We start from the raw sequence: 13582 nt of genomic DNA on the forward strand, positions 1-13582 counted from the left end.
CCAAACACACAGGTACCGTCCTCAACGTACGACCGCAACCGAGCCCCGCATTTGTCACTAAGCGAGACGTTTGTTAAGTGAGTTCCACCCCGGTTTGACGACTTCTCTCGCCGCCTTTGCTAAGCGAATCGCTCCAGCTGTTACAACAGCAGCAACCCGGCGGTTCAGTCAATCTGGCTTTCCCGTCGACTTGGCTCGTCAAGACGGCTGCGAAAGGAGATCACCTGACCCCGGGACGCCGCCACCGTCGTAAATGTGAGTCAGCTGCCAAGCATCCGAATGTAAATCACCTGACCACGGGGAGGGCAAGTGTGAAAAACGGTCGTAAGCCACCTTTCAGTGCCGTTAAGTTCGGTCACTAAATGAGCTGTTGTAAGTCGAGGACTGCCTGTACTTGGGATTACAGTCCCACCATACTTGATATCAATGAGGCGAATCTGTGTTCTTTTTTCCACCTCCTCCACCCGTGCGATCTCCAGGGTTGAGAGAAGAATTTCCTGCAACTGGCACTGTCCCCATCCAGGCCTTGCCAAGCTTTTAAAAGTTCCCCCAGCCAGAGCGGTGGACTCTTAGCCGCTCGAAGGAAGCTGCTCCCAGCCCAGGAAAAACTCCGGCAGAGGCCGACGTGGCTTTTACCTAGGCTAAAAGCGTCTCCTGAGCCTCCAGACTGCAAGGGAATGGGGACATTACCTCCATCAGAGAGGCTTCAATAATGCAAGAAGGGGAGAGACGGGCGCTGAGAGCTACTCGTTTGGAAAACAGATCCGTCTCCGATGGACTTTGGGACAAAGATGGATGTGCAGGCTTGAAAACTCAGCCACGCCGGCCAACACCCGCTGCACTTTGCAAAAAAAAAAGAGATTGACGGATAGATCGATACGGCCAGAACTCCACTCACCCCCACAACGGAGCCCAAAACTTTACGTTGCGAAGCGAGAAATGGGTCCCGTCAGTTTCGCCCCATTTTATGACCTTTCTTGCCACAGCTACTGAGTGAGTCCCTGCGGTTGTGAAGTGGGTCTGGCTTCTCCGTTGGCTTTGCTCATCAGAAGGTGGCCAAAGAAGATCCTGTGACCCCGATCCTCCCCCCCCCCCGAGACTACTGTGACGGTCATAAATACGAGTCAGTTGCCAAGCGTCCGAATTTTGATCGGGTGATGTGGGGCTACTGCAAGGGTGACAAATGTCACTTAACAACTGTGGCAAGAAAGGTCGTAAAACAGGGCAAAACTCACTTAACAAGTGTCTGGCTTAGCAACAGGAATTTTGGGCTCCACTCTGGTCGTAAGTGGAGGACCACATGCAGTGGGGTCCCAAATGGCAAAGGCAGTGACCGTGAGCCTGGGGCACGCAGGCAACCTTTAACCAGGATGGGCTAGTGGGCCTCGATCTGCAAGAACAGACAAGCCGAGCACGAAGGGCATCTGAACACAGGCCCACATCTGGGCACCCAGAGACCAATTTATTGGCATTTGCAGAGCGCGAACACGGCACAGGCTGAGGGACACACAGACAGGAGGGGCGGGAGAGCTGCGCAGGAAGGATCTGCAGATCTCGTTCCACTTGAGGGGCCCCGCGGGCCTTCCCAAAAGACTGGATTCCTTTGCTCGGGGGCCTCATTTAAAAGTGCTGATCAGGGGGACACCCCGGGTGGGGAATTCCAGGTGAAGCTGCCGGAAGAGCATGGCGCACTGGTTCCTCTCCTGGGTCTTACCCAGGCTGTGGAAGAGCCTGGCTTGCAGGTAGAGGATGTCCCGCAGCTGTTCTTTACAATCCACTTTTGCAAAATAGGTTTTGGCTTCGTTCAAGTTCAGGATAGCTGCTTCCAGAGCTGCAGGACACAAAGAGAGAAGGGGAGAAAAGGAAAGGAAAAAACAACAACAACCCAGAGGCTTTCATTTTAGATCCGCCCCATTTTCAAAATGGGTATTTTAACAGATGCCCACCGACCAGCCAAATAGTCGAGGGCAGTTTGGTCTAGTGGTTAAAAGCAACCAAGCTAGAAACTGGGAGGTTGAGAGTTCTAGTCCCACCCTCGGCACGAAGGCAGCTGGGTGACCGTGGGCCAGTCCCTTCCTCCTAGCCCTAAGGAAGAGGCAACGGCAGGGGTTAGTCAAGACGCAAGGCAGTCGCCAGCAGTCAACACTGACTCAAAGGCACCAAGACACACAGAGGGGGGAGTGGGGGTGGGAATAGGGGAACTCAGGGATTCAGAGTAGCCAATGGCTACTCGTTTGGGCTCTTTCAGAAGCCCCAGGTGAGCTACCTCTCCGTCGGGGAGCCCAGGCTGGTGGAAATGCCTGCTTAAGCCTGCCGTTTTCTCAAAGAGCAACTCCGACATTTCCCCGAGGTCTTCCAAGGATCCCTGCAGTGTGGACAGCTACCTTCTGCCTTTTTAGCGGGCTCGTAAGAGGCTGCGGAAGCCACCTGGCACTTGGCCACCAAAAACATCGCGGCTCCTTTGTCCAGCACGGCCCCGTGGGCCAGGATGGGCTCGATGGTCATGTGCAGGATGCTGAGGGCTTGCTCGGGAATCCCGAGGATCAGCTGGAAAAGAAGCAATCAAAAAAAGGCGACCGTCACTTCCTCGCTCCTCTACCTTCTGTAGCCAACTCCCCGGCGGCAAAATTATTTTGAAAGAATTTGAGCCTGCAGGAGGCGGGAAGACAAACACCCCAGAATGAGTGCCCCTGTGCAGCTGACAGCGCACCCCTGCGTGAAACCAAAGTGAGGTTTATTTGTATCTTGTAAACCATGGTTAGTGGCTAAGTAAACCCAGACCATCCTAGACCAAGGCAAATCCAAAAACGCCAGAGAATTTCTAGAAGCCTAGCGCTCTGACATATTAGCCATCAAGAGACACACAGACGTTAACAGCATCTATATGCAAAAGAGGCAATCAGCCAGCCCATGAGGGAACAAAAAGACCCCAGCTGTAGGCCTTCCAGAAGGGGTTCGGTCCCCATCCAGCAGGCGGAGAAACGCAAGGAGCAAAGCGTTACCTGGGCAAAAGCCAAACTGAGGAGGGTCTCCGAAGCCAAGTACTGCAGGCGGTATTCCCTCGCCAGGGCCAGGGCCTGCAGCAGGACGGGCAAAGCGATGGTGTGGCACAGAGACTGCCAATACAGCTCAGCGAGGGCGAGCAGGACGCTGCAGCCAAGGGACAGGAGAAGAAACAGAGAGGAGGAATCAGAATTAGGTCCGTATCTTACGTTCCCAAGAGACGTTCAGATTAAGCACTGTGCATTTCTAGAGCGTTGCCGTGCTTGGTTTGATTGTGGCTGGCCACTCAGTGTGTGCTTGCAGTCGAGCAGTCTTACAAACACAGAAGCAAGGAAGCACATCCTTTGCCTTTGATCACACCTGGAATGCAACCCCGAAGCAGAGAGGGAGGACCCAAAAATGCTAGAGATGTCCCCAAACCGTTAAAGGTATCAACTCTCCAGCTTGGTACAAAGATTTAGGCAAAGCTTTTACCGTTTTTAACCACTCGGGAATCAACAAAAGCAGGTTTTGCTCTCTTCTGTACAGCTAAGTCTTTGACTTGCGACGGTTCATTTAGTGACCAAAGTCAAAACGGCACTGAAGAGAGTGACTTTATTGACTGTTTTCACATTTATGACCGTTGCGGCATCCCCGTGGTCACGTGAGTGGTTCATATTTAAGGCGGTTGTGGTCTCCCGAGGACACGTGATCCCCTCTTGCGACCTCCTGACAAGCAATGTCCACGAGGAAGGCAGATTCACTTCTCAATCGGGTCACCAACTCAACGACTGCCGTGGTTCGCTTAGCCACTGGCGCAAGAAGGATCGTAAAATGGGGCAAAACCCCCGTAAGAAATGTCTCACTGAACAACAGAAAACCGGGGCTCCATTGTGCTCGTAAATTGAGGGCCCCCTGTATTCTCAAGTGTAGGGCCCAGAAAGACCACCTAAGGAACAGAAACGGGGCCTCACCTGATGACCATCTCGGTGTTTTTGATCTCATGGCAGTGGATCAAGAGCTTCTCAAGAAGTTTGTGCGCCTTGGACATCTGATTCTGGGCTTTAAGCAAAGCCGCCTTCCTGGGAGACCAGAGCCAAGGGCGGGAGAGCGGAAAAAGAAATCAAGGCCTCAGTATTTGTGCCACTGTTTACCTGTATCGTTTTATTCCTTTGCTGTTATGTTTACATTTTCTCTCTTCATTTTTTTCTGTTTTATTGTTGCAAGCCGCCCAGGGCATCCCCACGGTGAAATAGTAGGCAAATAAATTTAACAAAAAAATAAAACATTTCTTTTTTCCACAGCGGGACCCAGCATCCAGGGGTTCGATGAGCCCCAGCCCAGCCCCAGGAGAAAAACCAACGGACGGCAAGCGAGAAACTAATGTGGCTTTCCACAGATTCAGTTCTTGACTTACTACTTGTTTAATGGCCAGAGTTACGGCAGCCTCGAAAAAGGGGCTTTATGGCCTGTCCAGCGCTTCCAGCCATCACAAAACGCCGTCCCCTGCTCGTGATCGCAGGACTGCATTTCAGGTGCTGGGGGAGCAGCTCACGCGACTCAGAAGCAACACACTTCACATTTCTTTCTTTCTGCCTTGGGTGATCTCTCACCTGTAAACTCCTTCACAGCTATTCAGAGCAGTCATCCCGGACACCAGCGAGTCGGCGACGTGGTACCGCCCATCGTTCATGGCTCGGTCAAACTGGATTTTCTGATCAAACAGCATCCACAGCTGCGCAAGAAGATCAGATAAGAGTCTAGATTTTAAAAGAACTGGATTTTTACTTGTCTGCGAAGTCTGCACACCCTACACATACTGTTGTCTGTCCAGTTTATCCCAATGTGTATGTGACATCCCAGATGTGTTGGGACGCCCATCAGTCTCAACTTCAGCAATGGATCATGTTGCCCCAGGATTGTGGGATTTCCAATCCCACACATCCAAAAAGAAGCCGGTTATAAGAGTCTGGTTTGTGCATTAATACAGTTTGGGTTTAGATTTAAATCTTTTCAATGCTTTTTTTTAGCTCTCTTTAACATTATTTTCGTATGACAAAAATCCGGATCTGGCACTATTTAGAAGTACTTCCAAAAACAAGCAGCCAGCACAATGTTAATAATTCAACTCACAGAATTTTGTAAGCAAGCACTTCAATAAATAAAAAGTCAGAAAGTATTGTTCTCTCAGGGTTTACTGCTGAAGCTCACCTGGGCATGCTGAGTGTTGGTGGGAAACCTCTCTTTCAGATGCTTCAAAATCTCAGAGGCTGCCGTGAAATAACCCTGACGTATGTAAAAAGTGAGATTGGAAAGAAGAGAGTAGAAATGTATGTTCGAGCAAAGAGATTTTCATCCTTGGTTTCAAAAATAAAAATCATACAGTGTGAAGAAGTGCTTTTATTTATTCATTCATTCGTTCAATTTATATGGCCACCCATCTCACTTCTCTGTGACTCTAGGCAGCTTACAAAAAAACACTTCCTGGAAAAAAGATTTAATATACTGTCAAATACATTTAATAAAGCTGCACTATTTTAAAATCTTTCAAGAGTCTTGTCCTTTGTTCAGATATTGCTTTGTTTTAGGGCACCATGGATCAGTTAGATGAGAGGCTGAAGTGTCATACAAACAGCTTCTCCCAAGTACAGGTTGTACGAACACCTGCAGACATGCCGGCTGGGGAATTCTGGGAGTTGAAGTCCACAAGTCTTAAAGCGGACAGGACTTAGAAATGCTGCTCTACAGCGACAGAGCGGTGAGTACAGCAGCAGGAGAGCCGGGATCTATCTGGATGAGACAGATGGAGTGCGACTCCAGGTGACCCCCCCCACCCCCCCCAAAAAAAACCGACTCTCTTCTTCAACCTCAAGAAGGGCACTTGCCAGGACTATTGCAAGGATCATACAAGACGATAGTGGGAAATCTCAGCACACGGAAAGGCGCCACCCACCTGCTCTGCGTGCAGCTCCGCCAAGTGGCACAGCACCACGGCAAAGGACTCGGTGTTGTTTTGCTGAACGCCCACGTTCACGGCCTCCAGGCTGTTCATGCTCAAGAGCATCTGGGCCTGCTGGAGCGCCATTGTGCTAGGGCGAGAGGGGAAAAAAAACCAGGCTACTCATGGGCAGAGAATAACAGCCTTGGCATTTGGCCTATTCCTTTTGTTCCGCTCTGAACAGAGGCACTCAGTACCCTTTTTTTTTTTAAAAAAAAGGCTCTGCGCCCTTCAAGAGCTTAATTCCACACTGGCCATTGTGGAAATCAGTACAACGTATTCTGTACTTTTTTCCTTGTTTGCAGGCACACCGCCGTATTCGGCTCCTGGGATTTACTGGACTGATCCAGAGGAATCTAATAAATAAGCTCGAATGCGGCTTCCTGGCCATTTCAGATTTTCTGAGCTTCCCAAAAATCCCTAACAGTGACTCAGACCTTCCGCTGTGACCGACGTACCTGCGTCCGTACAGCCTCCAAATGGCCGTCTTCTGGGCGATGCTAATATCGATCAGTTCGGACAAGCTGTGTTTCCAGTGCAAGAGGTCGGAGTCTTTCAAAGCATCCATTAGCTTGTTGGCCGTCTTTCCTGCCAAAGCTCTTTGCTGGACCAAAGACTGGATCCCCAGAGAGGCTAAATACTAGGAAGGGAGGAGAGGAGGTGTTTTAAAAGAGGAAGCTGTTCCTAACCCAAGCAAAAGAGGGAAAGGCCAAGCAGGGGGAAGGGACTTTGAAAAAAGGAAAGAAAAGAAATGGACCAAGTGAAAAAAAGAAATGATCCAACACCTACCGGCAATCCAAAATACACAGCTTTCTTCACCGAGTGCTCTAGAAATATGCAGCTATCCGATCTTTTCTGTTCCAAGATGTGCAGCCAGCTCTGATTACAAAAAGTGACAGGAGAGTCCCTTCACGCAGAGGTCTGGTCTCCATGGACAGACACCCCAGTATGTACCCCACTATTGGGAATTTCGGAGTCAGAAGCATCCTTGCACGCCACCCGGCTTGCACTCATCGATTCCGTGAAAGGAAGCTCAAGCAGCCAATTTTTTTCTTTTCTTTTCAAAGCTAGCTCAAAACGGTGGTAAGGAGGATCTTAGATCTCTTCCTATGAAGCCTCCGCCAGCTTACCAAGCAGTGCTGTAAGCAGACGTGATCGTTCGATTCCTGGGCAATCCGGATGGCCTCTTGCAAGGCCAGCTCAGCCTGGTGGCTGCGGTTGGAGAGGAAAGACAGCCACTGTTAGGGCTCCGTTAATATGTGGATCCTTAACAATAGACAGGCAGTCCCCGACTTACAACCGTTTGTTTAGTGACCCTTCGAAGTTACAACATCACTGAACAATGTGACCGTTTTTCACACTTACAACCATTATAGCATCCCTGTGGTCGCATGATCAAAATTGAGATGCTTGGTAACCGAGTCATATTTAGGACGGTCGCAGTGTCCCGGGCTCATGTGGATCCCCTTTTGCGATCTTGCAAGGAACAAAGTCAATGGGGAAGCCAGATTCACTTAACAACTGTATTACTAATTTAACAAGTGCAGCGACTCACTTAGCAACTGCGGCAAGAACGGTTGTAAAATGGGGCAAAACCCATTTAACAAATGTCTGACTTAGCGACAGAAATTTTTTTTGGGGGGGGGCTCAGTTGTGGACATTAATCAATGTATGTTCTTATAAATGTAGAACCAGCCACTAAGGAGGTTGGCCACTTGACCTAGTTTTCTTAGAGGATGATGCAGAAATTCAATTTGCTTTGGGGCACAAAAGAAAGAACATTTTACCATTGATATTATTTGATTGTTAGGAGTCATTAGATATACTCGACCCAGATCCCAACCCACATCTGAGAAGATAGGAGACTCAAGTAGGCAGGAAAGGTGGTGGGTGCCTTTTGGGCTTCCGAAAATAGATAAAATCAACTCACTAGTGACCAAACCGGCAGTGCAGGGCAGCCAAATTAAGGGCAGCATATCTGAGGCTTCGCCCATAACCTTCATCCCCGTTACTTTTGCTTTCTGCCCCGGTGAGAATCAAACGGTCAAAGTAATGAAGGAGGCTGTGCGTTGAGCTGAAGACGTCTTGGACTCGAAGGCTGTTTAAGTAGCTCAGATAATGCTAGAAAGAAACAACCAAGTTTGTATAAGCTGCCAAAGCCATATAGGAGGATGCTGGCTTTGCACTCAATCATCGTGTCCTTAATCACAAGTGGACCGGATAATACAGCAATAGCAACAACACTTATATGCCGCTTCGTAGCGCTTTACAGATCTCTCTAAGCCGTTTACAGAGTCAGCCTCTTGCCCCCAACAATCTGGGTCCTCATTTTACCGACCTCGGAAGGATGGAAGGCTGAGTCGAATTTCAGCCAGTGAAAATCGAACTGCTGGCAGCCAGCAGTCAGCAGAATTAGCCTACAATACCGCATTCTAACAACTGCACTGCCCTGGTTCATAATGGTGGGTTCTCACATGACATCCAGTCACAGACTACGATTTACAAACCATGGCTGGATGGACACATAAAAATTTGGCCTCACTCACATAAGGACCGCATCACTTAACAACAGATGTTCTGGTCCCAATTGTGGTTCTAATTTGAGGACTACCTGGATCAGAACACCAGAGCAAGCCACGCAGCTCCTGAGTCAGACTTGCTTCCCTGACACTCATGCTGCTTAGCCCACTGCAATGCGATACACCAAATAAGGCGGGACCTAAGAAAACAAATTAATCTAACCTACCGCCTCAGCAAAATCCGGGTTAAATTTTAACAAGTTGTTCAGCTCCTTTTGCAAAGATGCCGGAGAAAGTGCTTTGGTCTCATCGTTTTTCAACAAAGATGCCTAGAATTAAATTTCAAAAAAGAATCATTTGTTTCTGATCGCAGATGTAAATTTACTGGAACAATATAAATTAAACCTTTTGGCAGTCAACACCGCAACGGAACTTTGCACATGTCAAATGTTTTGCAACTTTAGCAACTTAAAAGATATGTGGACTTCATGCTGGCTGGGGGATTCTGGGAATTGAAGTCCCCACATCTTCAAGGTGCCAAGGTTGAGAAGCCTTCCTTATATTGTGACGTGCTTCTTGTGCATATCTTTGACTGCTGATACGGCAAATTTATTAAATAAAACATTTTGCCTTTTGGAATTGCAGATATATCCAGACTTTAGTCCTCAAGCTGCAGAACCTCTTCCACATCTGTTCATCTTCCCATTTATTAAGCATGCTGTGAAGGGAAGGAGATTGCACCAAACTACTCAGTCGGTCTTGAGCTTAACAATTAACATACCTGTTGTGAGAGGAAGTATTCCGCTTGCTTCTGTGAGAGTGACCCATTGCAGGATATCTCTTCCTCCCTTCAAAGAGAGAACCCATCATGACATTTCACCAGAAACTTAGAAGGGACACAAGTAGCAACCACAGCAAATTGTTTCAAAAAGGCCAAAAAAAAATCTGTGCAGAAGCCTTCCAGGTGCCACGTAAGAGGATGTAAGCTTTCACAATCATCGTTAACTAAAGTGCTCTGAGAACCTGTCAACTATTTTCCTAGGTACAGATAAAGCCATTGCTTTATAATGGGCCCCCTCCTGCTGAAATGTGCACAACAGGACAATTTCAGAACCTTCAGTCAAATTTATCCAAGAGTTTGAATTGGCCACACAAACCAGGGGATCTTGGGATCAGTCCTGGCTTTTTATTCAGGAACCAGAACTGAGATATTCTTAAGTGTAGCAGGGTGCATAGTTTCCACCCCTCCCCGACTGAAACAAGCTCTAAAAACCAGGCTGTTCCCCCAGTTTTGGGATAAAGAGAATAGCACTCCTTGTGTGTGTTTTGGCTTGTTTAATGGTGGTTGGCTTCTCCAGACTTTGCGCTTTTAACATTATGTACAATGTCATCTGAGTACTAAGCCGCTCATGGATTGGGGCTGCCTAAATACAGCTAGCCCTCGACTTACAACCACAACTGAGCTCAAAATTTATGTTGTTCAGCGAGACATTTGTTAAGTGAGTTTTGCCCCATTTTACAACTTTCCTTGCCACAGTTGTTAAGTGAATCATTGCAGTTGATTAAGTTAGTAACCCGGTTGTTAAGTGACTCTGGCCTCCCCCACTGAGTCTGCTTCTCAGAAGGTCACAAAAGGGGATCACATGACCCCGGGACACTGCGACCGTCATAAATATGAACCCGAATGTAAATCACGTGGCTGTGGGGATGCTTCAAAGTTCATAACTATGGGAAACAGTCGTAAGTCACTTTTTTCAGTGCTGTTGTAATTCTGAACGGTCACTACATGAACTGTTGCAAGTTGAGGACTACCTGCGTTTCCTAGAAATGAATAAATACTAACCTGAATGGTCCGTCAAGTTCTTCTTTCTCCATTTCCTCGTCCGGTTCTCCGCAACGTGTCAGCTCCATTTCACTCTCATCACCCCTCCCTTTCTTCGCCTCAGCTTGGAAGTACTGCTGGAGAGCTGTGTAAAGCTTGTAGACTTGGCTGAATGAAAGCTTATTATAGGCCAGGATCATGTGGCGCAGAAACAAGCCTGTAGAAACAAGGAATAGACTATTATTGTGGACTTGCCCCTTCTCCTTCCTCATCAGCTCTGGGGGGATCACACTGCAGTACAGGTAGTCCTCGACTTACAACAGTTTGTTTAGTGACCGTTTGAAGTTACACCAGCACTGAATAAAGGGACTTATGGCCATCCGTCACACGACCGTTGCAGCATCCCTGTGGTCATGTGATCAAAATTCAAACGCTTGGCAGCTGACTCACATTTATGGCGGCTGCAGTGTCCCGGGCTCACGTGACCCCCTTTTGTAACCATCTGACAAGCAAAGTCAATGGGGAAGCCGGATTCACTCAACAACCGTGTTCCTAACTTAAGAACTGCACTGTTTCACTTAAACAGCTGTGGCAAGAAAGATCATAAAACGGAGCAAAATTCACTTAACAAACAAAATGTGGGGCTCAACTGTGGTCACAAGCTGAGGACTACCTGCACATTCAAAGCTTCTCACCTTCTCCAGATCCTGTAATGCTCATTTCCAGCACGGCGGGGAGCATTTCCCCAAACAGAACAAATGGCAAAAACGCAGCAAAAAGAATCTTTGCCTCAAAGAGATTTTGCAAATCCATCGAAATTACGTATGTCAAACAAAGTTGGGTTTGTTTTACTGAAGCAAAGCAGCTCAGGCAATTAGAATTTAACCAAGGAATAAAGATTCAAGATATGGACTAATTTAAGATTTTTTTTACCTACGACACTTGTTTTGTGAACTTCTGGTTCTGTTCCACTGAACGAGTCTGAAAGATCATCAAAGAATTGTTCCATATCTTTCAATTCCCCTTCTGCCATCAGCTTGATTCTGTAAGTGAAGCCAACAGAGGATACTGCAATGTTGTGTATGCAAAGCATATGAACTATAGTCTCTCCCAAATGATGAACGTTAGAAAATAATTTTGAAATTAGAATTGAAATTGTAGAACCAACTCCGCCCAAAAAAGGATTAACAAGCTTCTTCACCTAAGGAAACCTTTTCAAACTTGTAAAACAAATTTTCTTTTCATGTAAAGTACCAAAAACCTGGAGAAATTTATTAAAGCCTTAACTGCATCCTTCAAAAGCACATTTATCTCCACTAACAAGTCTTCTTGGTAAGCAAACAATAGTGAATACAAATAAAACAAACCGGCATTTGCAAAAAAAAAAAAGGAAAAAAACACACCTTGTTTGAACAGAATTTGCTATTTCAGAGCAGCATTCATCAATGCTTTGAATCAAACGAGACAGTGTCATATCAGGACCCTAAATAAAAAAGTAACACTAACAGTTAGAATGGCCGTGTTCACACAATCCATTAATTCACAGTTCATTGAAACACGAGTTCTGGAATTAACCCAACTGATGAATTCATACAGAATATTGAACCATAAAATAAATTTCAGATGAAAGTGCTCAATTAATTCAAAAAGCCACAATTCTGTGCTTATATAAAACATACACATAGAGCGTATTTATATGGCTGTTGTTAAGACAGTTTCCTTTGGATTTATTGTGGTTTTTTTCCTCATCAGCTACCAGACTACACTATCCTCTAAATTACAAGTTCATAATTAAATTTACAATTTCAATTAAAGTATTTATTGAAGTAAAGAGAAATAAACGAGACTCTGCCAGGCCTCAAGATGCACCTGCTCTTAAAAGTCCCAAATGAGGTAGGAAAAGCTATTAAAGCTGTATTCTCACTGTGTTCCTTTTCACCGTTTACTGTTCAATTATTTTACTTCTGCTTTTATTCACGTTTTTAATTTTTTTAAATTTAAATGAATAATTTCCCCCTTTCTAGTTCCTGCATTTCTGACAGAGGACACCTCTGTACATTCTTTTCATTTCTTCCTTTTTAATTGCTGAAAGTAGCCTGAGAGTAGCCCCAAGCAAAATAGGCGGCAAATAAATTTAACAAATAAATTAATGTGCCCCCTCCGCTTCCAAAAAAAAAGCCCCAAAGGGATGCAGGCCGCCCCTTTCTCCCCTCCAGCACCCCCGACCTGCAAGAGGGGCAGCAGTAGCCGGTTGAGCTGCCGCTTTTCGAGCAGGCTGAGTTGCGGCCCAGTCCGGCCCAGCTCCCGGATCAGCACCAGCAGCGCCATCTTGTAAGGGGTGACCCAGTCCTTGATGCCGAAGACGTTGGCGTGGACCACGCCGTTGGTCATCATGGGGTTGAAATAGAGGCTCTCGTGGACGCTGGCCATGGCTCCTTCCGCGGCGCGATGGGGGACCGCATATGGAGGCGCACCCGGCAGCCGTCACCGGGGCAACCGTCGCTGAGCAGCCAATCGCTGACGCCGGAGGAAGCGCGCGAGCCAATGAAAGCGACGCTTGAGGGGGAGTCGCGGTCAGGGTAGGAGCGAAAACAAAAGGCGCGGTGCCCAGAGTTCCGCTGGGCTTAAAAAAAAGAGGTTTTGCAAAATAGCAGAATAACTAGAGTTGGAAGGGATGGGGGAGGTTTTCTACTCCAGCCCCTTGCACAAGCAGGAGACCCTGTGCCATTCCAGACAAGTGGAATTTCGGAGGAAAAGCTTCAGTGTTCTAGATTGCAAATATCTAGGTCTTTTTTTAAAAAAAATATTTTTTTATTCTGTATCTTTTTTGTAGTTGTCCCTAGAGGAGGAGTTTGTGTATGAAATTGGATGGTGACCTGATAACCTAAGATGGATAATGCTACCTAATATAATAATAAAATGCTTGCAAGCAAATTATCAGGCTCAGAGGCACCAGGAATCCCACAGTTCTACTTGGAGCTTCAAATATTCTCTTCTACTGGAGAACATGAAAGTTTGCAGGGATACTCTTCATTCCCATTGCTCATATTTTGCTTTAGGCTTCCAAAACAGGGACGTGTATATATAATGCTATTATCTTGCATATACTGCATGTCAATAAATCTTACATTTTAGTACTAAAACTTTGTTTATTCCACAATTAAGCAAAGGTCTGTATGTCATATTACCAATTGCTATGCTAATGACCTTGGTGTAAATTTAAGAAGACTTAATGATAAAAATAGCAGATAAGAATAGCTT

The 13582-nt window shown here is 46.6% G+C and overlaps 1 protein-coding gene across 2 annotated transcripts; it reads right to left on the reverse strand.

The window, feature by feature from the left end:
• Window positions 1-1427: 1427 nt before the first annotated feature.
• Window positions 1428-12768, reverse strand: ANAPC5 (anaphase promoting complex subunit 5). 2 transcript variants are annotated; one of them, XM_081338657.1, is made up of 17 exons: window positions 12548-12768; window positions 11725-11804; window positions 11255-11364; window positions 10343-10538; window positions 9281-9347; window positions 8727-8828; window positions 7911-8101; window positions 7111-7192; window positions 6770-6859; window positions 6439-6620; window positions 5936-6071; window positions 5194-5268; window positions 4596-4717; window positions 3957-4064; window positions 3003-3150; window positions 2385-2547; window positions 1428-1831 (listed from the first exon to the last, which is right to left on the reverse strand). In XM_081338657.1, the coding sequence occupies exons 1-17, from the start codon at window positions 12749-12751 to the stop codon at window positions 1617-1619; spliced, it is 2271 nt and encodes a 756-aa protein (XP_081194783.1). In that variant the 5' UTR covers window positions 12752-12768; the 3' UTR covers window positions 1428-1616. The 2 variants fall into 2 exon arrangements, with proteins under 2 accessions (XP_081194783.1, XP_081194784.1); XM_081338658.1 differs by having other exon boundaries at window positions 1693-1831; window positions 2267-2547.
• Between the last annotated feature and the right edge of the window lie 814 nt (window positions 12769-13582).

The sequence above is a fragment of the Vipera berus genome (assembly GCF_964194415.1).
Source record: "Vipera berus genome assembly, chromosome: 14".
NCBI classification, from domain to species: Eukaryota; Metazoa; Chordata; class Lepidosauria; order Squamata; family Viperidae; genus Vipera; species Vipera berus.